We start from the raw sequence: 26,038 nt of genomic DNA, 5'->3' as shown, positions 1-26,038 counted from the left end.
TTCCTCCTTCCAAGGAGCTTATGGACAAAAGGACCATGTGTCAGTACAAAGAAGTACAATGGATTTAGGAGAAAGAGAACTATGAGTTGGGGGGTGGGGGGAGAGAATCAGAGAAGGCCTTGTGGACAAGGTGAGTTTGTACCTGGAAGGAAGGGAGGAATTCTGTAAGGCAGAGGTGAAGAGAGGGTGTCTTCTAGGTATTAAGGATGCCCAGTGCAAAGACTCCAAGACAGGAGATGAAGGTGGAGGGTCTGGTATAAAGGAGAGCTCAGCTTGGTCTTATTCTGGATTTCCAGTAATGTTCATTGAGGCTAGAAGGAGAGGTTGGGGTCATGTAAAGATAGTTTGGGGCCAAATTGTAAAGATTTTAAAAAGCTGAACAGAGCTGGTTATATTTCATCCAGAAAGATACAGAGGAACCGCTTCAACCACCTGATTGAATGAGAGGAGAAACACGATCGGCTATGTGCTTAAGGAATATTGCTTTAGCAGCCGTGTGTAGTATAGACTAGAGAGGAGAGACTTGGGGTTGGAAGAAAGGTCAGGCTGTTGGAGTCATTGGGAAGATGAATACCAAGGCCAAGGCTATGAAGGGAGAAATGACTGAGTTTGGTAACCGATGGGAAATGTAAGCTGAAGAAGCATGAGTCATCGAGGGGAATACGGCAATTATACAGCTGGAAGACTGAGAAGGGTAGGGGCATCTTGAGCAGCAGTGGTCAGCTGTGCTATGGGGGAGAGAGCACAGGCCTGGGAGTCAGAAGACCTTATACAGGCTCTGTGAACTTATAAAATCTCTTCATCTTTTGAAACTTGCTTCCTCATTTATAAAGTGGGCATACATACAATAATACTTACATTCCTTGCCTCACAAGGCTGTTGTGAAGAAAGTATTTTATAACCTTTAAAGTTTCATATAAACGTAGTTATGCATTTACTTATTCAATTTACCTTGTTTTTTGGGGGAAATTTTTTTGTCTGCACGCTGTCTCCCTCAATAGAATGCATGTCTGTTCTCAACACTCAGCACACAGAAAGTACTTAATAAATGCTTATTGATTAATTGATCACAAAATCTTAGTGGATCACTTCCTCCAGTGGGGCATTATTTCTACCTCAGCAATTGGGTCTTCCTTCTGGGTCAGAATTAGGTTCAGAATCACACTTCTCCTTGTCATAGTCTCTCACTTTTTGGAGAATGAAATCATCCTTAGGACAAGTCATGAATTTATGAGCTGCCCTGATTTTGGTGGAAATAAAACTCCATCAGATATGGGGCAGCTGGGATTCTCCATCACATCCACCGCACACCTTAATGCTGTGATTGGGATGTTTTGTGAATCGCTTTTCTCTCCCTGTGACTGGTTGGCTTGTTGGCTGCTACCACAACCACCTTACTTCTCACCTTCCTTTGGCCTCGCCCCACATCTAAAGCACTTTCCTCCTCTCTATAGGATCATAGACTTTCCAAATACAATGCTATGTTACCGCTCTCCCTTCTTTACCTAGCCTGTTTCTTTTGAGCAAAGTAGACCAATTTTAGTAGAACATTTTAGTCACAGGTTTTATCCTCCCAAATTTCAGTGATGCCTCAGTGAAATCAGATTGACCTGCTGGCTTTAAGATATCTTTAAGATCACCTTTTTTGGTTAGTCAAAATTCATGAATCTGTATATAGACATCGGAAACCGGGGATTTTATTGCTCATTTTCTTCTTGGACACCATTAACATTAACAAGTCCTTTCTATGAACACTTTTATATTTTAACTGCTATTCTCTGCAGTATCTAGCTGGGCAGATATAGGTTAGCAGGGCTCTCCTTTCATCTCCACTGTAAATTTAGAAGCTCTAATTAGGTGTACTCCATCCTTGGTCAAGACCCTGTCATCATTTCCTGGACTACTCTTGGGCAAAAGTTAGCCCATCCTTACCCCCTGGGGAAAAGATGAAGATGCTTTCCTGCTGGGTTGAAATATTTATTTTAAAAATTGAAAACACACATACAACATATTATACAAAGAAAGATCTTTATACTATAATAATCAAAAATCTGGTTGGAAAGAAACCAAATGCCAGTGGCCACCTGCCCTGGGAAGGTAGGCACTCAGAGTGATAAACCAACTTAATTTACAGGAATACTTCTAATGGACATCTGAGTAAAGGTTAAAAAATAAAAGGAAAAAAAAATTCCCATCTCCCCAAAACCAAAATAGATGAGAAAAAGTTATAGGATCGAGACAAAAATTGAGTTATCACCAAGATTTATCTGAACCCCCTCGGTTTGTCCCTGTGAGTAGTAACCAGCTTAATCTAGGGCCTTCAAACCTGAGGTAGTTAAGGGTCACCTGAAAGACAGTGGGTATGGACATGTGGGTACACTGCTCTCAGCACTGGGTCCAGCAGTAACCAACAGATCTTCTGTATTGCTTTGGCTCCTGGGTGAAAGGCAGCGTACCACATTAGTGGGTGGTGGTTTGGACCTGGGAAATAATGGAAGTCCTCAGCAAATAGCTGGAAAGATTTGGGGTTTGTGTGAGAGACAAAGAATCTGGCAGACCCATAGTGTTATATCACTCTCTGCAACAGGCAGTGTGGGCATTAGGAGGGTTGGAGACAACGGGGCCAGAGAGGCCTCCACCAGAAGGCCAATGTGGGGACCAAAGGCTTTATCAGCAGCAAGGTTTTTCTGATTGATTTGGAAAGGTAATGGCAACAAAGCATGGTGAAGATCAGGGCAGGGTGGTAGATGTTAGGCTCTCATGTGTTAGGTGCTGGCCAGGAGATAAGTGTTTCTCTGGGCTGGGAGTTGGAAAGGCCAACGGTAATGGGCATGGCTGATATGAGTTATTCCTCTGAAGCCAAGTGCTCAGTTTGGCACTTGAAACAATTCCAAGAAGTCAAGCTCGGGTTGACATGTGGCCACTCCAGCTTTGGTTCTAAAGCCACAGACCTAACTACATGTTTCAGGTGGAAGATTGGGAAATCTGGGCAGAACCATCAACATCTAATTCAACTGAGAAAGTTTATCTTTGCTTACAAGTAATTACAGAGCAGATGCACTGCACCCTGCTACAGAAGGAGGCTCTTTGTGCTTTCCTCTTCATGGGTGCACACGCCCTCTGCAGGTCCTAACGTACTCGACTCAGTCACTAGCCTGATCAGACTGGTGAATTCCCCCCTGCCCCCTCCTCCCCAAGAGAAGCTCACAGAACCTTGTTCAGCTAACCATGGTCAGCAGTTTAGTCACAGCCAATGAAGTTCACTCTGCCACAAGTCTTCAGAGATTCTGATCAAAGTATCCCCTGGGTGCTCACACGCCATTTATCGAGCGAGCAGGATGCCTGACATTCTACCCTGGCTGACATCCCTTTGCTTGGGGCTTTTAGAAAACAGCTTTAAACCAGACTCCCTGGGTTGGCTGTTGTCCTTCCTTCTCAGAGAGGACCAAAATGACATCACTATGTTGGGATCAAGGTACAGTGTGTCTGCCTGTGTCTGACCAGACCGATATGAGCTTGGAAGCCTCTACCACAGGTTAGGCCCAAATAGTTCATCTGAACATTTCAAGTGGAGATATCTAAATGTGCACATCTCACAAGGTACTTCCCTAGTGTGAATCCAAGTGAGCCTAACTATATAAACTAGCACCTCCATGTAATCACCACTACTATTCAGCAAAATTCATAGGAGCTTTTAAAGTGATCTTAGTTAATTTTTAGAGGAACGGCCTTCAATCTATGGAGTTAGCCTTGTCCAAAGCCATTCTCTCTGTTGCTTCTATTAAAAGAAAGCATGAGAGTTGGGATCTAATACCTTTGAGGGGCACTGAAATGAAGACAAAGCACTTGGTGAAATCCTACCCTATACACTTGGCCCAGTGACAAAGCGCGTGATCTCTTCAAGTCTTTGGAGTGGGATGATGTCAAGCACAAAGGTACTAATTGTTTGCTTCATTTTCATGGCTGACTCCTTGAACTGTGTTCTCATGGTCCTTCTGGTACGGTGACTGAGTTCCTCATTTCAAAAATATCCCCACTTTTAAAATACACAGAGGAACCACCACAGAAGTTGTCCCTCTGGCTTCCCTATTCCATTGATTCACAGTGATTGAACAGGATTTCCAAGCTGTACCATGATGTGGCTTAGTACATTCCTCTGGCCTGGGTTGTAGTGGAAGCTTCTTGGCTGCTACTACCAGGATCCAAGAGTCATTTAGATTTTGGGTCGCGGAGTCTACTTGGGTAGAAGTGTTTGCCACTGTCCAACTCTCTGTTTGGGGTTACTAATGTCTGCCACATTGACCCATCCTGAGGAGAGAGAAGGTATGGTCAGCGGCCTTTGTTGAAGGAAGGGATGAGGGAATTGGTACTCAACTGCCTTTTCTCTCCATTTTTGGACAATTAACCAGATGTTCTGAGGGGAGGAGTCCAAAGATGGTGCCCTTGCCTTTTTCTTTCATGTTCATGTAGTTTGTTGGGCGAGGAGCAGTGGTCAGATGCAGTCACCTCCAACACCGATTGCTCGAAACATTTCTTCATAGGGTGTTTGTGGCCACTTAGTTATAAATGGCACAGGGCACTGTGAGAGTGACTGGGGGAGATGGGACACCAGACAGTAGCCTCTACCCTTTTGGGGGATGGCTTGCTTGATCCTCTCTGACCAAGGCTTCTGAATTAGCTGGAAAAGGTCACCACCCACCTTCAGTTCAGGTAGATGACAAGGTTGATCACTTGGAGAAAGCTATGAGATTTCCCTCATCTCCTCCTCCTGGTACCTGGTCAGGCATGGAGAGTAATGTCTAGGGAAGGACTTGCTGCAGAGAGCACACCCATCCGAGAAGGGCACCACAGGGCTTCTGGAGCCTGATCATGACTTGTTGCCACGATGATTTCCCGAGGACCTGGGCTGGACTTCCCTCCCCGCTCTTCTGTGATCCCCACACTTGTGGAGGTGAATTGTGGGGGTCAGCTGGGATCCAGCTACAGTAACACAAGGCACTCGACCTGCCTTCCCCTTAGGAGGAAGCTATTCCCTTCCAGGAAGTGGAAATGACTGTTCCGCTCTCCAGCGACAGGGCAGATGGGGAGCACCAAGGGCAAAGCCTGAGCAGCACCATTAACTGTTTAACCATGATGGTACTGGGACCCATTTGTGTCCTAAGAGCTCCAGAGGGGCTCCCTTGAGGAAAGTTGGCTATAGGAATTGACTTTCCAAAAACAAAACAAGAAACCGGCCACCCTAAGAAGCAGTGGGGAATCCACGAGACTGCCCAGGAGGGGGATGGACTGCCCTGGCCTTCTCAGTGAGGACCTTTTCTCTGTGGAAAGACCTTGGAGAGCGTCTCAGCTTGGGATCCGCCTCAGATGCTCCCCAGTTTGTGCAAATGATGAAACAGAAAAGACTGAGAAGAAAAGGGAAAGGGTACTGATGGAGTCTGTTGCTTGTGTCCTCCCAGCAGAGCCAGCCCCCCAACCCTGGGCAAACAAATGAGCAGGGAGATGAAGTGAGTCATGTGGCTGAGACACGTCCACCACAAGCTCCCTTCCCAGCAGCTCTCAGCTCCCTGGGGGCCGGAATGGCTAGCAAAGGCCTGCCAGCATCTCAAGCAGTTGGTTGGAAGAGGGTAGACTCGGTGTGCTTCACATCAAAGTGCAGGCCCAGGGGGTGGGGGCTCTGTGGAAGGCTCCATCCAGCTAACCCTCGGGGAGGCGGTGAATCTGCAGCACGGGCAGGTGGGCAGTGGAGCGGCCACACAACAAGCACGAAGACGAGTTAGAAGGGTTTACAGTCTGGCGACTGGGCTGTGGCCTGGGCTCTAGTCCTTCTCTGACGTGGCTTCTGGCCCAGCAGATGGAGACACTCCAGATTCTAAAAAACAATTAAAAAAATGGTCATAAACAACACAGCAGGACATTCACATGGTACTTTAAGAAGTGCTGCAGGGGTCATAAGTGGAAAGTTTCAGAAGCCCTGCACTAAGGCTTTCAAAGTGCTTCATTTACAGTCTCATCCAGCCCTCAGGACACCCTGGGAGTAAGTCACTGTGGGTGCTGTTAACTCTCTTTTACAGATGAGGGAACTGAGGCTCATGGAATTTGGGGCCACACACCTAACAAGTATCAGGCAGAACTGGAGCCCAAGTTTCTCCTGACTCCAAGCCCAGAATTCTTTTTCACTAGATTATTCTCCTAAAGCTTTTTTTTTTTTTTTTAAAGCAATTGGGGTTAAGTAACTTGCTCAAGGTTACACGGCCAGTTATTTCTGGGTGTGGTGCTGAGTGTCTGAGCCCGGGATTCGATCTCCAGGTCGTCCCAACACTGGAGCCGGTGCTCTTACTCGCTGAGCCACCTGGCCGCCCCTCTCCTAAAGCTTTCTTAAGCAAATTATGTCTGCAGTCATGGTACCAGTACTGGCACGCAGGGAGAAGGATGGCCAAAAAGTCAGGAGGGAGTGATGGCTCAGTGTGTTTGCAGGCTCCAGACTCAGGCTGTCCCAACAGAAACTGACAGTGCCTGGCACCTTGGCCCCAGTGGCAACCAGCACCGCATGGTCCCTGACAAGGCAGAGCAGGCCCAAAGCCTTCGGGGGTGATCGCAGCTTGGCTGGTCACGGCCTGGCTCCAGGACTCTGCTCTGTCTTCCTGCTAGCCTGAGCTCTGGCCTGTGCTTCTCAGTGAGCCAGAGCGCATGTGAGTGGGGAGAGCGGCTCAGCAGGCTTGGCCTCGCTCTGCCGCGCCCCCTGTGCTCTGCTGCCCCCACCCTGTGCTCTGCTTTGGCTACTTACCATCCTCCCAGCCTTCAGCGACGCCGGCCAGCTCGTAGTGCTTCTTGCGCAGATAGCCCAGCTTCTGCCGCTCCTTCTCCAGCTGATTTTCCAATTCCAACACTTTTACCTGTGGGGGGGGAATAAATGGAGCTTTTCTTCATCACTGACTCGAGAACAGACTCATTTGGACTTGTTCAGTTTTTCATCCAGTCCTCTTTGCTGCCTACTACCTTCACTTTCCAATTCCAAAAAGCCCATTTCACTCAATACTCTCATTCTTCTTCCCTGCCAGAATTCCTCCATTAAAAACAAACACCATAGGGGCAGCCAGGTGGTGCAGTGAGTAAGAGCACCGGCCCCAGAGTCGGGAGACCTGGGCTTGAATCTGGGCTCAGATACTTAGTACCACACCCAGAAATAACTGCCTGTGTAACCTTGAGCAAGTTACTTAACCCCAATTGCTAAAAAACAAAACAAAACAAACAAAAAAACACCACAGTACTGGCTATTTTCATAAGTTTGCAGGATCTAAAGCTTGAGAGAAACTAAAAGGCTATCTTGATGATGCTCCTCAATTTACAGATGAGGACACTGAGGCCCAGGGAGATGAAGGGATGTGTCGAAGATCACAAAGGCAATCAGGCAGGGCTGGGATTTGAACCCAGATCCTCTGAACCCAAAGTCAACATTCTTGCCACTGCACTAGGCTGCCTCCTCGTTTCAGGACCTCCTCCTCTTGCAGGAGAGTGGTACAGTGGGAACACCACTGACTCTGGAACCAGAGATCCCTTATTACCTTCCTGGGCCTCAGTTTCCTCATCTGTAAAATGAGGGGGTGGCCTGTGAGGCCCTTCCAGTTCTGTGGTCCCTTGTGTTACCATCTCTTTCATTCACCCTTCAAGAGCACTGCCTCCCCAACTGTGATTCTCCACAGGACATGGCTGCTCTGTGAACCGAAGGAAGCCACAGGAGGAAGACGAGCCTTTCCCTTTCCAGTGACAAGGATGGAGCATCCTTGCCTTTGCTCCTCGTCCTGTCCTTCCTGGGAGCTTAGGCAGCCGGCACAGCTGGTGGCCCTGTGGCCACAGAAGTCAGCACCAAGGGGCCAGCCTCCTGGCAGGGAGCATCTCCAGGCTGGGCCGGGCTGGTTCTCAAAGAGAACAGCCTCTTGCTGCTTTACGGTTGTTCAGGCATCTCAGCTGTGTTGGGCTCTTCACAACCCCCGGGTTTTCTTGGTAAAGATACTGGAATTATTTGCCATTTCCTTCTCCAGCTCATTTTACAGATGAGGAAACGGAAGCAGACAGAATTAGGTGACTTGCCCAGGGTCACACAGCTAGTGAGTGTCTGAGGCCAGATTCGAATTCAGGAAGATGAGTCTTCTTGATTTCAGGACCAGTGCTGTATCCACTATGGCACCACTGAGCTACCCTCTTGTTGCCTAGAGCTTTTCTAATACAGTGGAACCAGCTGGAGCTTGAGTTCCCCTGAGATTCCCTTGGAGATGCCGGTGTCACTCCAGGACACAGCCAGACATCAGAGCAGGATGCCATGGAACCCTTCTACTTCTCTCCACAAAATAAACTCACCTGAAACAGCAGGAAGAATGGTCCTGTGGGACTGAGAGGCCGAGGTGACTGCTATCCCTGCTTTGTAGTCACTTTCTTAAGCAGAGCATTTAGCTCGTGCTATAAAGACATCAGTACTATTGCTGGATACAGCCCAGGAGAGCAGCTTATGGAGCCCAGGGTGTCCCCAGATCCTGCAGGTCTAACCTCCCTGTCCATTCCTGGCTCACAGTCAAGGTTCTGCCCCTCCCTGGTCCTCTCCGCACCAGGATTTCTCTCTGCTTCCCTAACATTTAGACGGCGGATGCCCTCTCCGCTCTTCCCCCGACAGGCTCTCTTAGCAGCCTTTCCCTGGCCTGGAGGGACTTTGGGGAGGGCATTGTGGCAACAACACAGAGGTGGGTGAGACCTGTACCTGGGAGTCCATCTCTTGGCGTTTGATCTGCGTCAATGTCAGACTGGAGAAGTCCATGTTTTCTGGAATGATGGAAACGAGAAGACCTTGTCACAAACTGTCCCTGCCGAATCTCTCCACAGGGATGACCAGTGCCAACACGCTCCTTGAAAGCAACCCAGGGATGATGGAGGCCCAGAGTGCCCAGGGCAGCCCCTGCCAGGGACCGACTGGGAGCTCGCCCAGGGGCTTTCTGTAGTTTCTGTGGGCAGTGCAGCTTAAGGGATAAGGACACGACCTCAGAATCAGGAATATCTGGGTTCAAGTCATGTCCCTGAGACGTCCTGGCCATGCGACCCTAGGCAATTCACTTAATCTTCCAGTGCTGCCCCTGGCAACTCTCTAAGGGGCATACTGTTGTGAAGCAGGTATCAATTTCCTTTGGTGTAGGGAAGCCTTCCCCTAAACCAATGGAATTATAGCCCCATTTTAAAAAAAGGAAGAGCAGTGACCCACAATCTAGGAGAACTTTGCTCAGTGACTTGCCCTCGTGGTGATGAAGCCAACCTGCCTAGCTTGGCGGTCCAACCTGTGGGCAAGATGAATGTGGGCAGGAGAAGAGGAAACATAAGAGAATGAATATCTAGGCAGAAGTGGGGCAAAGGAATGGAAAGGGAGATACAAGGAGAGCTGTGCAGGACGGGCAAGACATGAGTTCCTTCGGGGAGACTTGGGACGACTACCTGTCTCCTCAATCTGTGACTTCCCTGCCATGGTTGATGCTACCACCTCTGCTGTCGCCTGGTTCACGCCTCGAGAGGCCTGCCGCAGTTGAGCCAGGTTTGCGCTGTCCTTGTCAGCTTTCACCTAGATGGAGCCAAAATGGATTCAGATTCACATGGCAATCAGCCCGAAATAGGTTGGTGTGGGCATTCTGGCCCTCTGAGGGCTGGGCAAATCAGTGCCTCACTTGGCAGAAGCTGCCCTCCACAGTATCACTCTTGGCTTGCATCTTGTTCCTGAAAAACCATCCTGACCTTGGGGCTGTAGATTCTCTCCACATCATGACTTTAACAGCTGACACTATGCCAACAAGTTCTAACTGTAGAAATCAGCTGAGGCACCGGTGAGGTATGCAGTGAAATCTCCTGGGGATCAGGAACCGGCCAGTCTGTGAGTCTGCAGCAGCCAGTGAGAAGCGGAATGGAAACACCAGGCAGCAAAGCCCAGAGCTAAGCAAAGGATCAGTTCTGGGTAAGGGCACCATGCTGATGCCTGAGAGAAGGCTGGCACCGACTGTGGTGCTCATGCTGGGGTCACACAGGGCAGGAAGCCTGCTTTCTGTACCCAGTGTCCCTCAATCTGAGCAGTAACTCTAGTCAGTTGGGCACATAGAGAATAGGGAGGAGTTTCTCCGTGCTAAGAGGCAAGAGGTGAGGGCATGGGAGAGTCAAGACAGGTTGGGGCTGCAAGCCTGGCAGGGAGCAAGCCTTCTGGGGAGAGCTCTGTGTAGTGACTCCCGGGGAATAGGGCAACTTTGACTTTAGAAACCAGAATATCTGAATTAATCCCATCTGGATCCTGAAGAAAGAAACCATCTATTCTGGAAACCTGGAGAGAAGGTAGCTACAGCCCTGCTAACTGGCCCAAGCTCTTCAGTGTCCTGGGGCATCCTACCTTGGAAGCAGCCACCAGTTGGGCAGTGCTGGCTGCAATTTCACGGGAACACACCATCAGCTCCTCAAACTTCCCTTTCCCTTGAAACACCAGATCAGCAGCATCCCTGATGAGCAGGAAAGAAAGAGAAGGTCTGTCTCTTACAGCTCGTACCCCCACAGGCTTATTGGGCCCTCCATTCCTAGCCTTGAAGCCTGGGGGGGGGGGAAAAAAACAAACACTTCCCAGAGAGATGCTATCTATCATTAGATCACTGCAGAAAGCTTTGGCTCCCTCTCTCATTTGTAGCTTACCGAGCTCTTTGGCCCAGGGTCTAAGAATAGACAAAATTCTTAAATTTTGGGGCCGGCTTCCTGCAGTCTTGGGGCACTGGAGGATGCTGGGGCTGGTGGCTACTTACACCATGACTGTGGCTCCCCAGCCAACAGCTTTGGAGGCTGAGATCAGTCCTTCCGTCCATCGAGAATTCTTGGCATAGAACTCTTTGGGGGAGGCCGCACCCTGGAGGAGAATAAGAATAAGAATAAACCTGCCATGTGCCAGGCCCTGTGCTAAGCTTTACAACTATTATCTCAGTGGATGCTGGCAACGGCCCTGGGGAGGGCCGCCCTTTTTATCTCCCCCCTTATTATCTCCATTTTACAGATGAGGAACCTTAGGCAAACAAGTGAAGTGACTTGCCCAGGGTCACTCAACTAGTAAACATCTGAGCTAGATTGGAACCTGGGTCTTCTTGCCTCCAGGCCCGGCTCTGCACTGAGGTGTCTGCCAAGAGACGGGAAGGAGCAAACCTTTATTTGTTCTCGTAGCAGAGGCAGTGATGAGATCAGCCAACCTGTGTCTTGGGTGGCTTACAATTTAGACATCCCTGACTGATAACTGTGCCAATAATGCCCAACAGTGAGTGGATCATTTTGTAAAGAAGCTGCATTTTAATTTGGGAACGCTTGATATTCTGGCAATTTGGGACAAATCCAGGCCAAACCCCTGAGGAGCAGCTCCAGACCTTCCTCCTCCCCACCCCAGGACAGCAGCACCTTTCAGACTGATGGATGGAGAAGAGACTATTTTAGGTAGAGATGTGGGGGGAGGGGAGAAGTGACAACAAGTAGAAAGAGAAGTCTATACAGGCTTCACTCACTCACAGGACTCAGGTGCTTAAAACAGCACTATGACTTTTGGGACAGCCTGTTTTTGATCCTTTGAGGGGGAAGAATGAGCACTAACATCTCAGGAAAGTCAGCCAGGAGGAGATAGCCCATGAGCTGAGCTTTGCAGGGAGCTAGTGATCTCGAGATGGAGATGAGGAGGGAGAACATTCGGGGCACGGCAGGCAGCTTGTGCAGTCATGGGGGCAGGAGTGTGTGTAGTTTGGAAAACATCAGAAAGGCCAAATTAGCTGGAACATGGTATATGTGAAGGGGAGTGGCATGCAGGTGCCAGTTTGTGAAGGGCTTTAAACACCAGGCTGAGCACTTGATGGATTCCTCAGACGGGTGATAGGGAGCCACAGAAAGTTCTTCAGAAGAGGTCTGACATGGTCAGGCTTCTGCTTGAGGGAGTGGAGGATGCATCGGAAAGGGGAAAGATGGAGGCAGGAGACCATGTAGGAGTTTATTGCCATAATCTAGGGAAGAAGGTCTGAGATTCTGAGCCATGATAGTGGCTGGGTGAGTAGAGAGAGGTGAACACATGGGAGATGTGTTGTGGAATAGAAACGAGGTTTGGCAACTGACTGAGGGAGGTATAGCTCTGAGGCTGTGAACCTGGCAGATTGGAGGGAGACTGCTTCCAACAGAAATAGAGAAATCTGGAGGTGGAACATGAATGAGAATGGGGTGCATGTGTGAACATAATGAGTTCTGTTCAGGACATGTTGAGTTTGAGATGCTCAAAGGACATTTAGTGCCCGATAGGCAAGGTGATGTAAGATTAGTGTTCAAGAGAGAGACGAGGGCTTGATACATAGATCTGCAGAGAGAGGATAAGGAAATCTGTTGGAACTGATGAAATCACCGAGAGAGTGAAGGAGGAGGGGAAGAGGGCCCAGGACGTGGAGCTTTGGGGATAATGATGCCTACCCTGGGAGACTGGGAAGGGGAGTGGTCAGAGAAAGTATCCAGTGAGGGGATGGTCAAGAGTGTTAACAGTGTCTTTGTGCTGAGGCCAGGCTGGTCTGGGTCCTGTTGGGCTCAGGAAGCCATGGACAGCGCCTCTTGTCACTTTCTGCTGGCCTATGGTTACACTCACCCGGCCGCTTTCCACTATCTCCTTCTGAAGGTCTTTGGAGGCGACAATGAGGACCTGAATAGCCTGCATTAGGCTGGTGCAGGAGCCAAGGATCCTGCAAAACAAAGTCCCACCCAGGATATCCCTTGGGCAGGGAAGCCAGGCCCAGAGGGTTTGGGGGAATGCAGAGCTAGGAATGAAACAGATTCTTTGGGAAGGACTTTAGAGAAAGACCTCTGAGGAAAAGCTGGGGCTGCAAGGCATCCTGATCATGAGTCCTCCCAAGGAGGTGGGCTCACAGGATATCTACTGAGATTAAGGTGGGTTAGTCTGGTCCGCCAGAGATCATGTGGGATGTTCTTTTCTATTTGTCCCCCACTGTCAAGGTCGGTATCATAAGGAAGCCTCTACTAACTGCACAGGGAGACCACATAGACCCAGCCTCTACCTGGAAGAACCTAAAGTGATGCTCCCATCTTTCAGGGCTATCGAGTTTTTTACTCTTCTTGGCATGACCTCCATTAAAACCCCCAACAAACTATCTTTGCTCATGATCTTCAAGAGTCATTGGGGCTTAAAAGTTTACCCCTCTGTGGCCAAACTGACCGAACCTCTAAGCTTAGCTAGGCTGGTCCTCAGACAAGAGACTGCCCATCATTGGGACCCTACTCTGAGGCCTGCCATCTGTGCATTGCCTGCCTGAGCTGACCCTGGGCTGAACAGCTTCTGAGAGCCCAGGGTTGCCTCTGGAAAGGAGGCCAGGAAAACAAGGTGAGCATAAACAGAAATCTGCCAACAAGCGTGCGCGGGGGCTGCCCCGGCTGCCCTGGTGTCAGAGCACTGGTCCTACTGACCTTTCATTCACCTCCAGTTTGACCCCTGTGTCTCCAGCTCGGGACTTGTTGAGCATTTCCTGTTAACACAGAGGAAGAGAGAAGGGGTTAACTCAAAGCATGGAAGGAGGGTGGGTGCTGAAAGGGTGCATGGGCACACTGTTTCATAAGCCTCTGTGTCTGTCCTGTGGAGAGTGGCCAAGGAGGAACTCAGACCCAGAACGGCCCTTCCTTAAAGGTGCCCTGAGCCCTTGGGAGCGTCAGGAAGAAAATCCAGTCCAGCTGTCTGCATAGCTGCTCACCAGTGACTGGAGGCTCCTCCTGCAACAAGCAGTACCCACCTCTGATGCAAGAAGTGCCATGTGCCATTGCCTAGGCCAACAGGGGCAGGTTGGCCTCTGGGTATCCATGCCAAGTGGGCAACCTGTCCTCTTCACCAAAGGACTCATTTATGACCTACATTCTGGCTTCTCCTGGGTGTGCTGCCCCTGGGCAACTTCTGTGTCCTTTCTGGCCCACAGGGAATTAAAGGAATCTTGGCCTTGGTTTGGCTAAGGCTCTTGCCCTAGAAGCCCAGGTACTTTCCTCTAATGGTCAAGACCCCAGGTCTTGATAGGGCAAGAACTCTGTCTCTGAAGCCTGGGCCCCTCCAGTAGATGACTCTTACCTCTATCCTGGCTGTGGCTGTTTCAATAGCAGCTGAGGTGGCGGCCATCTCCTTGTCCACCAAGTCTCCCAGCTCCTCCTGCCTAATGTCCAGGCCTCTGGGTCTGAGCTCCTAGAACCAAAGCACAGAGGCTGAAGAAAAGTCCTCCTCCAACCTATTGGGCATGCAGACCTCCCTTTGAGGGACTCTGGGACTTATGACACTTCCTGTGCACATAGGCTTGACTGAAGGCCAACGGATGGTCATGTTCACAGATACACTTCTATCAGGCACCAATTGAAATGCTGTTCTTGCCCCTCTATCTGCCAGACATGGTAACCACGTGTAACCTGACACAGCTGGCTTATTCCTGCCTTTGGGCCCTCGAACATCCCACCCTGCAAATCTAGCTCAAAACTCAACTCCCTTCCAAGGAACTGACTTTATTAATCTCATCTGACTCTAATCCATCCATTAATTTGCATCTCTTCAAAGGCAGGTGTCCCTTTTTTAGGATGGGAGAGACCTGGGAATGCTTGTAAGGCAGATAGTGTGGAGTAATGTGAAGAATATGTAAATGTTAGCTAGTATAACAATAACAATTATTATTGATATTACTTAAACTCTTCTTCAACACAAATCCCATTTTCCAGTAAAAAGACCTTTCACGTAAGGAAGATGAAGCCCAGGAATGGGAAATTACTTGTCCAAGATCATAAAGGTGTTAGCTGTCAGAAGTGGGGTGCTCTGATCCTGGGGCCACTGTGTCCATCGAATTGGCATCTCTGGCCTCCCTCCTCTTTTTTTTTTTTAAAGCAATTGGGGTTAAGTAACTTGCTCAAGGTTACATGGCTAGGTGTTTCTGGGTGGGTGCTAAGTGTCTGAGCCCAGATTCGATCCCAGGTCATCCCAACTCTGGGGCCGGTACTCTTACTTGCTGTGTTACCTGGCCGCCCCGCCTCCCTCCTCTTTACTTGACTCTCTTCCTCCTGCAAACATGCCCATGGCTCCCCCATTCTCAAGAAGCTTTCACCTGAGCTGTCCATCCCTGCTGTGGTGATGGGTCAGTCCCCCTTCCCTTGGCCAAACTGCTCCAGAAGGGGCTTGGGCTTCCTTTCCTCCCACTGTCTCCTTAGCTGCTGCAGTCTGATGAGCCACAAGAACTCATCATCCAGCTGAAACGGATCTCCCCAAAGCTGCTAACCAGCTCTTGATGACCAAATCAAAGGGCCTGATCTCACTTCCCATTCCTCTTGACCCCTCGGCCTTGGCCACTGCTAATCGCCCTCTAGGTTCTTCCTGCTTCTCCCTACCCGACGTCTCCTTGATGGATCTTTGTCCAGGCTGAGCCTGCTAACTGTGGGTGTCCTCCCAGGCTCTCTTCTCCTCTCCCTTTATCCTATTTCTCTTGGTCATCCTGTCAGCTCTCATGGATTCAGTTATCTCTGCTTATCCAGCCCTGACCTTTCTTCTGACTTCCAGGTTTGCATCTCCAGCTGCCCATTGGATACCTTGACTTGTAGACATCTTCAGCTCAACACATCCAAAACTGATCCCTTGATGATCTCCTTCCCCCCCCCACCCCAACCCTATTATCTTCCCAACTTCCCTCTTACAGTGGTTCGTCTATTCTCCTCCCAATCACCTGAGCTCACAACCTGGCTGTTCACCTTTGAGTCCCCTCCCTTTCTCACTCCTCTTTCTCCTCCCTCCTCCCACATCCAGTCAATCAGTCCTGTTAATTCTACCTTTGTAACTTCTGTCCTAAATGCCCCCTCTCCTCTTCTATGGCCACCACCCTGCCCTGGCAGGGCAGCCCCTCATCCCTTCACACAATCGCTTTCTAGTGATTGTCGTGAGTGAGTGGGTCTCTCCCCACTCCAGCCGACCCTTCAATCAGCTAATTAATCATCAGATTAATCCTAAAACAAAGCACAGGACTTACCACATCACTTTCTTCAGCTGACTCCAGTGGCCATTACCCCCAAGATCAAAAACAAAATCCTCCATCTGGCTTTTAAAGTCCTTCCTAACTTCCCCGCCCCCTGCCGCCATCACAGGCTTGTCACACCTTAGTTCCCCATGCCCTCTGCCATCCAGTGACACCAGCCTCCTTTCTGTCCCTGAAACAAGACCCTCCACCTCCCACCTCCAGGCTTTCTCACTGGCTGTCCTTCCTGCCTGGACTGTTCTTTCTCATCTCCATCTCTTGGCTTCCTTCAGAACTCAGTTAAAATCCCATTTTCTGCAAGAAACATCTCCTGATCACCTTTAACGCTACAGCCTTCAGCCCTCCGTCTGTCCTCTTTGATTCTCTATCCAGCTTGTTTGCACACAGCGACCTCCCCCTGATGCTGGTAGCACCTTTCTCAGAATCACGTTTTTAAATGCATCAAATAAACACAAAGTATGACAAAGAAAACCAAGTATCTCAATATAAATACAGTTATTGAAATATTTTTTAAAATGAAGTTCATGGACAAAGTAGCAAGAAAAGTCTTTGGGTGCAGGGGCTGGTTTTTTTTTGGTCTCTGCAGCCCCAAAGTCTAAGACAGCGCTGTGCTCACCACAGGGGCTTAATAAATGCTGCTGAGTGAATTCATGAATGAGCTGATGCTCCTCCTGCTAATGCAAGCTGAGGGCGGCTTTGGAGGGACACACAGAAAGATAGTGCCAGAGCCGGGGCCCTGAGTCCCACAAACGCTCTGCTCTGTGTCCTGCGTGCATCTGACATCACCTCCCCCAGACAGTGCAGCCCTGGAAGGCAGGGCATGTGTTGTGCATTTCTTTGGCATTTCCACAATTTTGGCATGTGAGAGATGTTTGATAAATATGCACTGAATGGATGGAGACTGAGGTTTACCCAGAACATCTTCTGGGCTTCAGGAGGAGCCTGCCTCAAACCCTCCTACATCTTTATCTCGGACCCTAACCACGATGGTTAATTTTTTTTTTCTTTGTGGAGGGCAATTGGAGTTAAGTGACTTGCCCAAGGTCACACCGCTAGTTTTTGTGTTAAGTGTCTGAGGCCGGATTTGAACTCAGGTCACACAGATCCTGCCTCTCCTCCTCCTGCCCTTTGGGTAAAAGCCACACTCTGTGGAAAGATCACCCCGTGATGTCTGTATCTCACCCCCCTCTATTCGCTGTACCACCTAGCTGCCCCCAGCACGATGGTTATTCTGATGGTACCTCGCCAATGGCTGTGATCTTGCTGAGGCAGCTCCTCATGGCTGTGCTATTAGCAGTCTCCAGACTGTCCTCTTCCTTCAGAGCAGACAGATAGAGCAGGGCTTCCCTGCCATACTCCTTACAGGCATCTGTTAGCACTGTGGATTCAAGGAAACACAGGGTGGTGACGGGGGTGCCACTCCCTCTGATGTGGAGCACAGGCCCAAAGCAGGGCTGGCACCATCTGTCCTTCCTGGCCCGGCCCGCACTACTCACTTTCTGCAGGCTCTAAGGAGGTCGTTAGGCACGTGGCACTGCCCTGGAGGATGGTGTCACTGACCAGGTGAGCCAAGAGGGTCATGGATCGCGCCAGTCCACTGACATCTGGAAGGCAAATTCAGCCTTCACCAAAGCCTTTCCCTCCCTTGGAGACCCTCAGAGGCCTCTGGAAGTGCCCAGGCTTTCCCTGTAGTCAGAATGAGTCCCTTGCCCACATCTCACCATCTGAAGAGGTCAGGTACTGGTTCTGGGCCTCCTCCACTTGGTCAATGCATTTTGAAACAGAATTGGTCTTAAAAAGGAGGTGATCTGGAAGACAAAAGCCAGGGTGAGGAATTCCTGTATCCGGAATGCAGTGAAGCCAGGTGACCTACACGCCTCTGCTCCCCAAACACCGAGAGCAGGGTAATGCCTCTTGGGTGCATTCAGGCCTCTAGGACCTAGGATCCAGAAAGGATCCAAGAAGGACTCTAGAGCTATTAATGCAGCCCCCTTTGTTTTATGTAAAAGGAAACTGAGGCCCACAGAGGTGAAGTGACCTTCTCAAGGCCACATAGGTAGGAAGTAGCAGAGGTCTGTTCACGGCACCATTCTCCCTCTCTGGTGGTAGCAAGGAAGAGACCAATTGAAGAAAGGCTTTCTGGCCTGATGGGCTGGTCCCTCTGCTCACCCTAAACACAGATCCTGCCTCTCCTCCTACTGCCCTTTGGGTAAAAGCCAAACTCTGTGGAAGGATCACCCCGTGATGTCTGTATCTCACCCCCCTCCAAGTCTTGGTGAGATCATTCCACTCAGAATCATGGACTTGGAGCTGGAAGGGGCCTCAGTCGAGGGCCACCTTGTCCACTCCACTTTAAATACCTAAGCAGTGGTCACCCCGACTCCATGGGGAGGCCCCCCACAAGCTAATCGGCTCCCAGCCAGTGCGCCTTTACCTGGGCCATTGCTTCCACACCAAACACTCTTCCTCTTCATCTCAGTAATAATAATGATAATAATAATAATAATAATCAATATCTATCAATAGTGCACAAAAATCCACAACAGAATGCAACTATATCAATAGTTTTTTACAGACTGCTTTGAGTCTGCGCATTACCTTGTTTGGCTCCCTCCACAGCCTTATGAAATTGATGCTATTCTTATCCCTTTGTTACAGATATGGGCACTAAGGCTAGGAGGTAGGTGACTTGCCCAGGGTCACACAGCTAGTCAGTGTCTCACGCCAGAGTCAAAGTCAGGTCTTCCTGACTCCCAGGCCAGTGCCCTAGCCATCATTACACTGGCTGCTTTGGTGGCCCACGTCCTTGGCTCTCATTCAAATCCCACTCAGAATTTTGGGGGAGGCCATCCCCAGCTGATCACACCTGTTCTGTGTTTTGCATTTTTTTTTAAGCAATTGCTTGGCTCAGTTTGTACATAAATTTTCATTCGTGTTGTTTTTTCAAATATTTTTTTCAAAAGGCCATAAGATCCATTGCCTGTTATAAAAAAGACAGGAAGTCCTCCACCCATCACAGATGTCCTTTGTCTGCACCCCACTCTTTTCCTTGCCACTTCTCTAGCTTCATGCTTTGTGACTCCCCAGAATGGCTCCTCATGCCAAGAGACTACTGACGTCTGCCTCTCTGGTCCCCAGTGACCGCTCCTCTCCTCTACAAAAAGTCACACTCATCATCTCCTTTGGAAAGCAGCCCCTCTCCTCCAGGAAGCCTCTCTGGCCTAGCCACACCTACCTTGGGGTCATGCTGTCACTTGGCATTCCCTTCGCGTGGACATATCCACTCTGTGGGAATTGTGATCACACTCATCATGAAGAAACCAGCCCTCTGAACTGAACCCCAGTTTCCTTTCTCTGCTGGGGGTTCCTGGATGATCAGATTCCTTTGTCTGGGTGACTATGCTTAGGGCATACTGTTCTAGCTTGCCGCCGATGAAAGCCTAAGCTCCCTTTTGAGAAGACCCAGTTTTGTGCACAAACTTCTCAGCAGTAGGGACCACATCTTTCTTGTTGGGGAGGGAGCTCCCTGTGTCCTGGGCCCATCCCTCGTCGCTACAGAATGACCAGCAGAGGTGTGTGTAGCCTGGCTGATGGGATTTGGAGCTAATGGGTGCACTCAAGCTTAGGGAGAGGCTGGTGACTGGGGACGGGAGGTACCTGCAGACCCACTACAGCTGATGAGAATGGGGTCCTCCAACTGGCTCAGTGCATCCTTCACCATCTTCTCAGCTTCTTGCCCTGTTTCCAGGAGAAATGACTTCCGCTGGTCCTTTGCGACCTGACGCATAGATTCCTGCCAGTGAATCAAAGAGAGGCTGTTGTGGCCCTGGAGGGGGGCATGCCCAAGGCACTGTAGAATCATAGCCCTAGAAATGGGAAGGACCTTAGGGACCATCGAGTCCAATCCCCTTATTTTACAGATGAGGGAAACTGAGGCCTAGAGCACTGGGGGCAAAGTTTGGCTCCAGAACTGATGTGTTTCACCCTGGAGCACTCATGCCTCCCTCTCATTTGTTCTGCTTTGGTGCTGTGCTGTTCATTGGGCTAGAAAGTTCAGTGCCAAGGAGACTGAGGTCATGAAGCTGGTCCCTGTGTCCTTGGCTTAGCACCACACAGGGAAGCTAAGCTTTCTACAAAAGGCCCCACTTAACACACTTCGTCCTCCATCCCCATCTTTCGACCATCAGTCTCTAACCATGGCACACATGTCTCACTGATCATAAGAAGGGCTGGGAGAGTGTGTGGGGTAGGCAATTGCAACCCATGCCTTCCTACCGTGGATATAATTCATAGCATATCCATGCCCTGCATTAGACATGTTGTATGATGGCAGGTTTGTAAGGTCATTCCCATGTGTCAATGATATTTCTCCTACGGGCTGGCTCTGGCAGGCCAGCTGAGACAGACCCACAGGAAAGGCCTGGGGAGCCTTAGCCTTCTCCCTTCCTCTCTGTCTCATTGCTGCCCTCAGGTAGAGCCAGATGGGCCTCTCCAAGCCCCTGGATTTCTGAGCTGTGATTCGGGCCCCCAAGGTCTGCCTCTCCACTTGCCTGTGCATTGGTTAACTCTGACTGCGTTTGCTCCAGTCGGTTCCGAAGGGATGAGATTTCTTCATACCTCTCAGACACTATTCTTGCCAAGCTGGTTCGCTCTCTCTCTAGGCCTTCAAACTGCAGGTTCCACTTTGCCTCTGACTGAAGATGAAGCCACGTGAGGAGAGGGAAAACAGAACATTCACAGCTCACACTGACATGATGTTTTTATTTTTTTTTAACTTTTCTGTGATTTCACCAGTAAAGTCCTACTGCCCTTAGTCTTAGGGGAGCATGGCCTGGGGCACTCAGAGGACACATCAGAGCCAGGACTCAGGCCTGCTCTCTATCCATTCCACCCCTCCACCACCCCACAAAGTACCCTGAGGTTCCCCAACAACAATCCAGTAAGATGCACTGGGCAAAATACTGTTATCCCGATTTCACAGATTAGCAAACAGGCTCAGAGGAGTAAGTGTCTCAGGTGGGAATGTTAAGCTGCTCCCTCTTGTAGGATCCAAATCTGCCCTCCTGGTCCAGGGCACGATAAGTTGCACTTCCTTTAACCTGTTATTCCTATTTCCTGAGGGTCCCCAGAAGGATAACTCACTAAAGCAGCCCAGGTGTGTGTGAGGTGAGCTTGGCATTTTGCACAGATAATGCACCCAGTGGACAATGAATGCATGACCCAAGGATCTTCTTAGGGAACATTAGTTGAATTTCAGGGAGAAGAGAGTAGCAAGGGTAATAGCTTAAATCTCTCTGACCCAGCTCTCTAGGACGGGTTCATAATCACACTCAACGTTGACATGCTGCTCTAAGTTCTGCAAAGCACTTTTATCTTTTTTTTTCTGGAGGGGAGAGGGCAGGGCAATTGGGGTTAAGTGACTTGCCCAAGGTCACATGGCTAGTAAGTGTTAAGTATCTGAGGCCAAATTTGAACTCAGGTCCTCCTAACTCCAGGGCTGGTGCTCTATTCACTGTGCCACCTAGCTGCCCCAAAGCACTTTTATCTTATTGGTTCCTAATGACAGCCCTGGAAGGAAGGCACTATCGTTATCATTTTACAGATGAAAACCTGAGCCTGGGAGGTGAATGGCTTTGTCTGGGGTCCCCCAGCCAGGATGGGTCAGAGGCATGATTTCCTGACTCCATCCACTTTTCCACCTGGCTGCCCAAGGACATGAGGGAGAACTGATGCCCAGAGAATTTTTGGGCCAAATTCCTAATTTCATCGGGTGGGGAGCTTCTGCCAACCACCTTCCCCTCCCAGGGTGGGTCAGTAGATTCTCTGACACTTTAGAGTAGCCTGGGGGACACTGAGCTAGAGGGTCTGGGCCAGGATGGCTCAGAGGTGAGCTCTAAGCTGACTACACTCCACCACCCCAGAGAGGAGGGATTTACAAACATTGTACTGTTGCTTTTGTTTTCCATCTCCTAGCCTTCCCAGAGCTTCCGTCTCCTACCCTTTCCCAAAGAGTCCTTTCTTGCAAAAAAAAAGAATTAGAAACAGATAAAACAGTTTGGCAGAGTTAACTGACATGACAAAAAGTCTGATACATGTAGTACTCCACACTCATGGGTTCCCCTAACCTCCCTGCATATCTATCACAAAACTGGGAGGTTGCCCTAACCACCTGTGGGGCTAAACTTAGGATGTGCTCTTTCCTTAATGCAGAGCCCCTGGGTCAACTGAGCTCTGCTGGAGCTATGACAAGACAGGGAGTGCAGTGGGTGGGGAGAGCTGCTGGTCAAGATGCCAGTGAAGAAGGGGCTTCTGCCCCAACAGCAGAGGCAGCCCCAGTATCAGCAGGGAAAGGCACCGAGAGGGACAGGAAGGTGGAGGGAGGTCATGTTTACCTGGGCAGAGGTCTCCAGGGTGCCTTGGAGGGCTTGGAATTCATGTTTGCTGATGGAAAGTTCTTGTTTTAAGGCCTCCAGGACCTCTGTCTGTTCTTGAGTCTGCAGGGCACAGCAAGAGGGTCCCAGAGTGAGTCATACTAAAGCCAACTGTCTGCAGGGGGAACCTGGGAGAATCCAGGATTCTTCCCAGGTGTCCTATGTCCTATGTCTGCAGGGTGAGCTGGACAGAGCTGGGAACAGTAGGGGACCTCTCTGCTGACTGTCCCCCTGCACTCTCCAGTCCCTGTCTTGAACAAGTGAACATTGCATCCATAAGACCAGCCAGGGCCATGTTCCCCTTGTCCTGAGCCCAACCCTCGTCTGCTCCCCACTGTCCATGAGTGTGTGCACGGCTCTGGCTCCCAGGCCCCCAAGGCTCGGGGGTGCTTGCTCTCAGCTTTGGGCTTTGTCTTCCTCAAGCTCGTTGTGAGCTGGTATTGTTTCATTCTTTTTCCTTGTGCTCTCAGCGCCCTGGCACAGAGTGGGCCCTGAATGGTGACAGATTGACTGGTCCTTTGGCTCAGGTCCTTTCTTACCCCAAGACCCTCCTGCTGTTTCCCTACAGGCTCAAGAGCAGAGGTGGCCCTGCCTACGAGGCGTCGACTTGCACTTGTCTTAGTTATTGTCAACGATCTTTCGGAATCGTAAGGATGAGGCACTAACCGAATGCCTCACAGTGATGTCTTCAGACGAGGGCCAAAGCACAAGCTACAGGCCTGTTTTTGACTTACCACGGTCTCTTGGGTTGTACAGCCCCATAGTTCTGCTTTGGTCTCCTGACTCCATTCATTTCAAAAAACATTTATTGATTACTTACATGGCATATGCTAGGCTTGTGCTAAGTCTTGGAAGTGGGGCATGGAATCAGAAAAGGTGATATGTACCATGCAGGAAGGATCCAGCTGCAATGACCCCCATTTCCTGCCTCCACACACCCAAGGCCCCAGTGACCTTTCCAGTAACAACCCTCGGACACTGAGTATTATTCAGCTGCCATCCACCATTACCCCTGTGGCTGACAAACTCCTACCACCTGCCTCTCTCCCTATTCCTGTATGACGCAATCACAGGCCACCTAGGAGCCACCTAGTCCCACTTCCACCTCCCTTTCCTCTCCTCCTTTTATCCTTCCTAAACCTACTCCTGCTCTGTCACCCTTTCCATTGGGCTTTCTGGAATTCCCTTCCCAGGGTGAGCTCACTTCCCTTTATCCTGGGTCATTCTGTTCCCATCTACCTGTCCTTCCTGAGACCTGGCTTCCCTTCACTCACACACTACAATGCACTGGTCCTGGTGGGGCAGGAGGCTTACTCATCACTCCCCATGGCCATTCCCAGTCTCCTTTGCTTCAGGGTCTCCATAGCCAAACCTCAAAGTGCTGAATGACTGCCAGCAGTCATTAGTGTCGTTACTAGGGGAATTCAGTAGCCATGTTGGGGCTCCCTCCAACTCCTTACCACCCAGCAACTTAGTCTCCTTAAAACCCAGGGCCTTCACTCCAATTCGGGCACATACTGGAAGAGCCATTCTCTGGCTCCCACTGCAAGCACAACTACTCTGTTCATCAAAAACCTCTTCCCTCCTGCTCCTGTAACCCTCTGTACTGTCTCAGTGATCTCCTCTCTTCTGGCTGAACTTTTCTACCTTCCTCATCCTGACAACTCAGCCAAACAGCTCAACTCCATGTGGACATCAGTTCTCAAACCTTTGCCTTGGATCACATGCGCCTCACCTTCTCCCCCTCTGATCACTTGCTGCTTCCCAGAGCTCTGGAGGGCACACTATCCATTCAAGTTGTCCAACTTGAATGGGCTTTCACTGCACCATGCTATCCTTTTCTTCTTTCCTAATGGATTCCTTCCCTGATCCCCACAAATGCCATTTCAAACCTTCTTTTCTCTCCTTAACCTCCCCACCTTCCCCTCTCCCCACTCTCTCAGCTGGGGACCCCACTTCTTACTTTGATGGGAAAACAGAAGCCAGCTTCCATAAGCTCCCTCTTCTCCTTTTGTCTTCAGTACTTTCTCCTTGCTCAGGCCAACCCCTTTGCATGTGGCCCTGGTCTCTTCCCTTCTTCAGCAGAATGTCCCTTCACTCATCCCCACTCCCTCTCTGTTGGATCTTTCCATACTGTCTTTAAACATGCTCAAGTCTCCTCATCCTTGGGAAACCTTCAACAGATCCTGCCATCTTCAATTATCATCCACAACCTCATCCCTTTCCCAGCCAGACTCCTAGACAAGTTATTTATGCCTGTTGCTTTCATGTTCCTTCCTCTCATTCACTCCTCAGCCCTTTGGAATTTGGCTTCTGACCTCCTTGCTCCACTGAGCATGCTCTCTCTTCACTGCCACATTTGACAGTCCTTTCTCGGGCCTCACGCCCCCTGCCCTTTCTGCTGTATCTGTCAGTTAGCCCTTGTTCCATGCCAGGATGTGCTAAGTGCTGGGGATACCCAGAGAGTCTAGTCTGTTCAGATCATGCCTTTAAGAAGCCCACATTCTGACGGGAGAGACATCATGTAATGAAGCAGGCACCAGCAAGGTCTATACAGAATAGCCAGGTGGTGGTGTCAGAGGGGAAGGCTCTAGCTGGGGTGGCTGTGGAGGGATGGCAGCATTTGAATCGAGTCTTAAAAGACACGGAGGTGAGGAGAGGGTGCTCCAGGCATGAGGGAAAGCTGAGGCGAAGGTGCAGTGACAAGAGGTGGCTTTGGTCATCTCGCTCGTCTCTCCAGGCTTCCCTCCTATCCTTCTGCTGGCTCATCCTGCAGGCCTGCACCGAGTTTGGGGAAGGTCCCCAGGCTCCGTTCTGGGCTTTGATGACTCGGGTCCATCTGCCCAGCCTTGGGCTCTCCCCTGAACTTTAAACTTTAATGCCTCCTCACCAACTGCCAGTCAGACATCTCAAACTTAGCATGTCCACGCAGAGCTCACTCTTCCCCCCAAATCTACCCCTTCAGCCGAAGGCACCACCAGTCTCCTAGGTTCCTGATCTCAGTGCCACCCTCCACTCTTCACTCATCCACTGCCAAATCCTGCCTCCAGCTCCTCCCTGACCACACCTTGGTCCAGGCCCTCCACATATCTAGATGACTGCAGCAGCCTTCTCTGGTCTTTCTCCACTCTAAGCTTGCCTCCCTCAGCCCAGACCTGACTGGGTCACACCCCTACTGTTCCCGCTCCAGTGGGTCCTTATTGCCTTCAGGATACAATGAGAACCTCTCTGCTTAGATCTGAAACCCTTTGCCACCTGGCACAGTTGGTCTTTCCAGGATACTGTCATCTGGGCAGCCTAGCCTCCTCAGTGTACCTCCTACAGGATGCTCTTTCCCATCCTCCCCACTGCTGGTGCCTCCCTTCTAGCTACTTTGTACACATGGCATTTATTCTTTTGACACCTATCCCATCTATTTTTCGCGATGTACTCGTCTCCCCTTTGGGGCTGGAAGCTCCTTAGGAGGTGGGGTTTTTCCTTCGTTTCCTGGCACACTGTAGGCGCCTAATAAATGTCTGTGGATTGAATGATGTAGAAGTACAT

The 26,038-nt window shown here is 50.1% G+C and overlaps 1 protein-coding gene across 2 annotated transcripts in view; it reads right to left on the bottom strand.

Annotated features, from left to right (window-relative positions):
• Positions 1-1,956: 1,956 nt before the first annotated feature.
• HIP1 (huntingtin interacting protein 1) overlaps positions 1,957-26,038 on the bottom strand; it is a 131,772-nt gene continuing 107,690 nt past the window's right edge. For both annotated transcript variants that reach the window (XM_069089468.1, XM_069089470.1), the window contains exons 17-31: positions 22,457-22,558; positions 20,615-20,758; positions 19,722-19,857; positions 17,786-17,872; positions 17,561-17,668; positions 17,306-17,442; positions 14,135-14,245; positions 13,489-13,547; positions 12,656-12,749; positions 10,806-10,906; positions 10,406-10,511; positions 9,472-9,595; positions 8,750-8,811; positions 6,785-6,893; positions 1,957-5,869 (exon numbers count right to left, since the gene is read on the bottom strand). In XM_069089468.1, coding sequence (XP_068945569.1) covers positions 5,817-5,869; positions 6,785-6,893; positions 8,750-8,811; positions 9,472-9,595; positions 10,406-10,511; positions 10,806-10,906; positions 12,656-12,749; positions 13,489-13,547; positions 14,135-14,245; positions 17,306-17,442; positions 17,561-17,668; positions 17,786-17,872; positions 19,722-19,857; positions 20,615-20,758; positions 22,457-22,558 — 1,533 coding nt within the window. In that variant the 3' untranslated portion in view covers positions 1,957-5,816. The remainder of the gene's footprint in view (positions 5,870-6,784; positions 6,894-8,749; positions 8,812-9,471; positions 9,596-10,405; positions 10,512-10,805; positions 10,907-12,655; positions 12,750-13,488; positions 13,548-14,134; positions 14,246-17,305; positions 17,443-17,560; positions 17,669-17,785; positions 17,873-19,721; positions 19,858-20,614; positions 20,759-22,456; positions 22,559-26,038) is intronic.

Source organism: Petaurus breviceps, unplaced genomic scaffold (assembly GCF_028583685.1).
Source record: "Petaurus breviceps papuanus isolate PSGF00001 unplaced genomic scaffold, PetGlider_PUasm1.0 186, whole genome shotgun sequence".
In the NCBI taxonomy this organism is placed as follows: domain Eukaryota; kingdom Metazoa; phylum Chordata; class Mammalia; order Diprotodontia; family Petauridae; genus Petaurus; species Petaurus breviceps.
The sequence above is the reverse complement of the archived record's forward strand: the minus strand, read 5'-3'. Positions and strand labels throughout refer to the sequence as shown.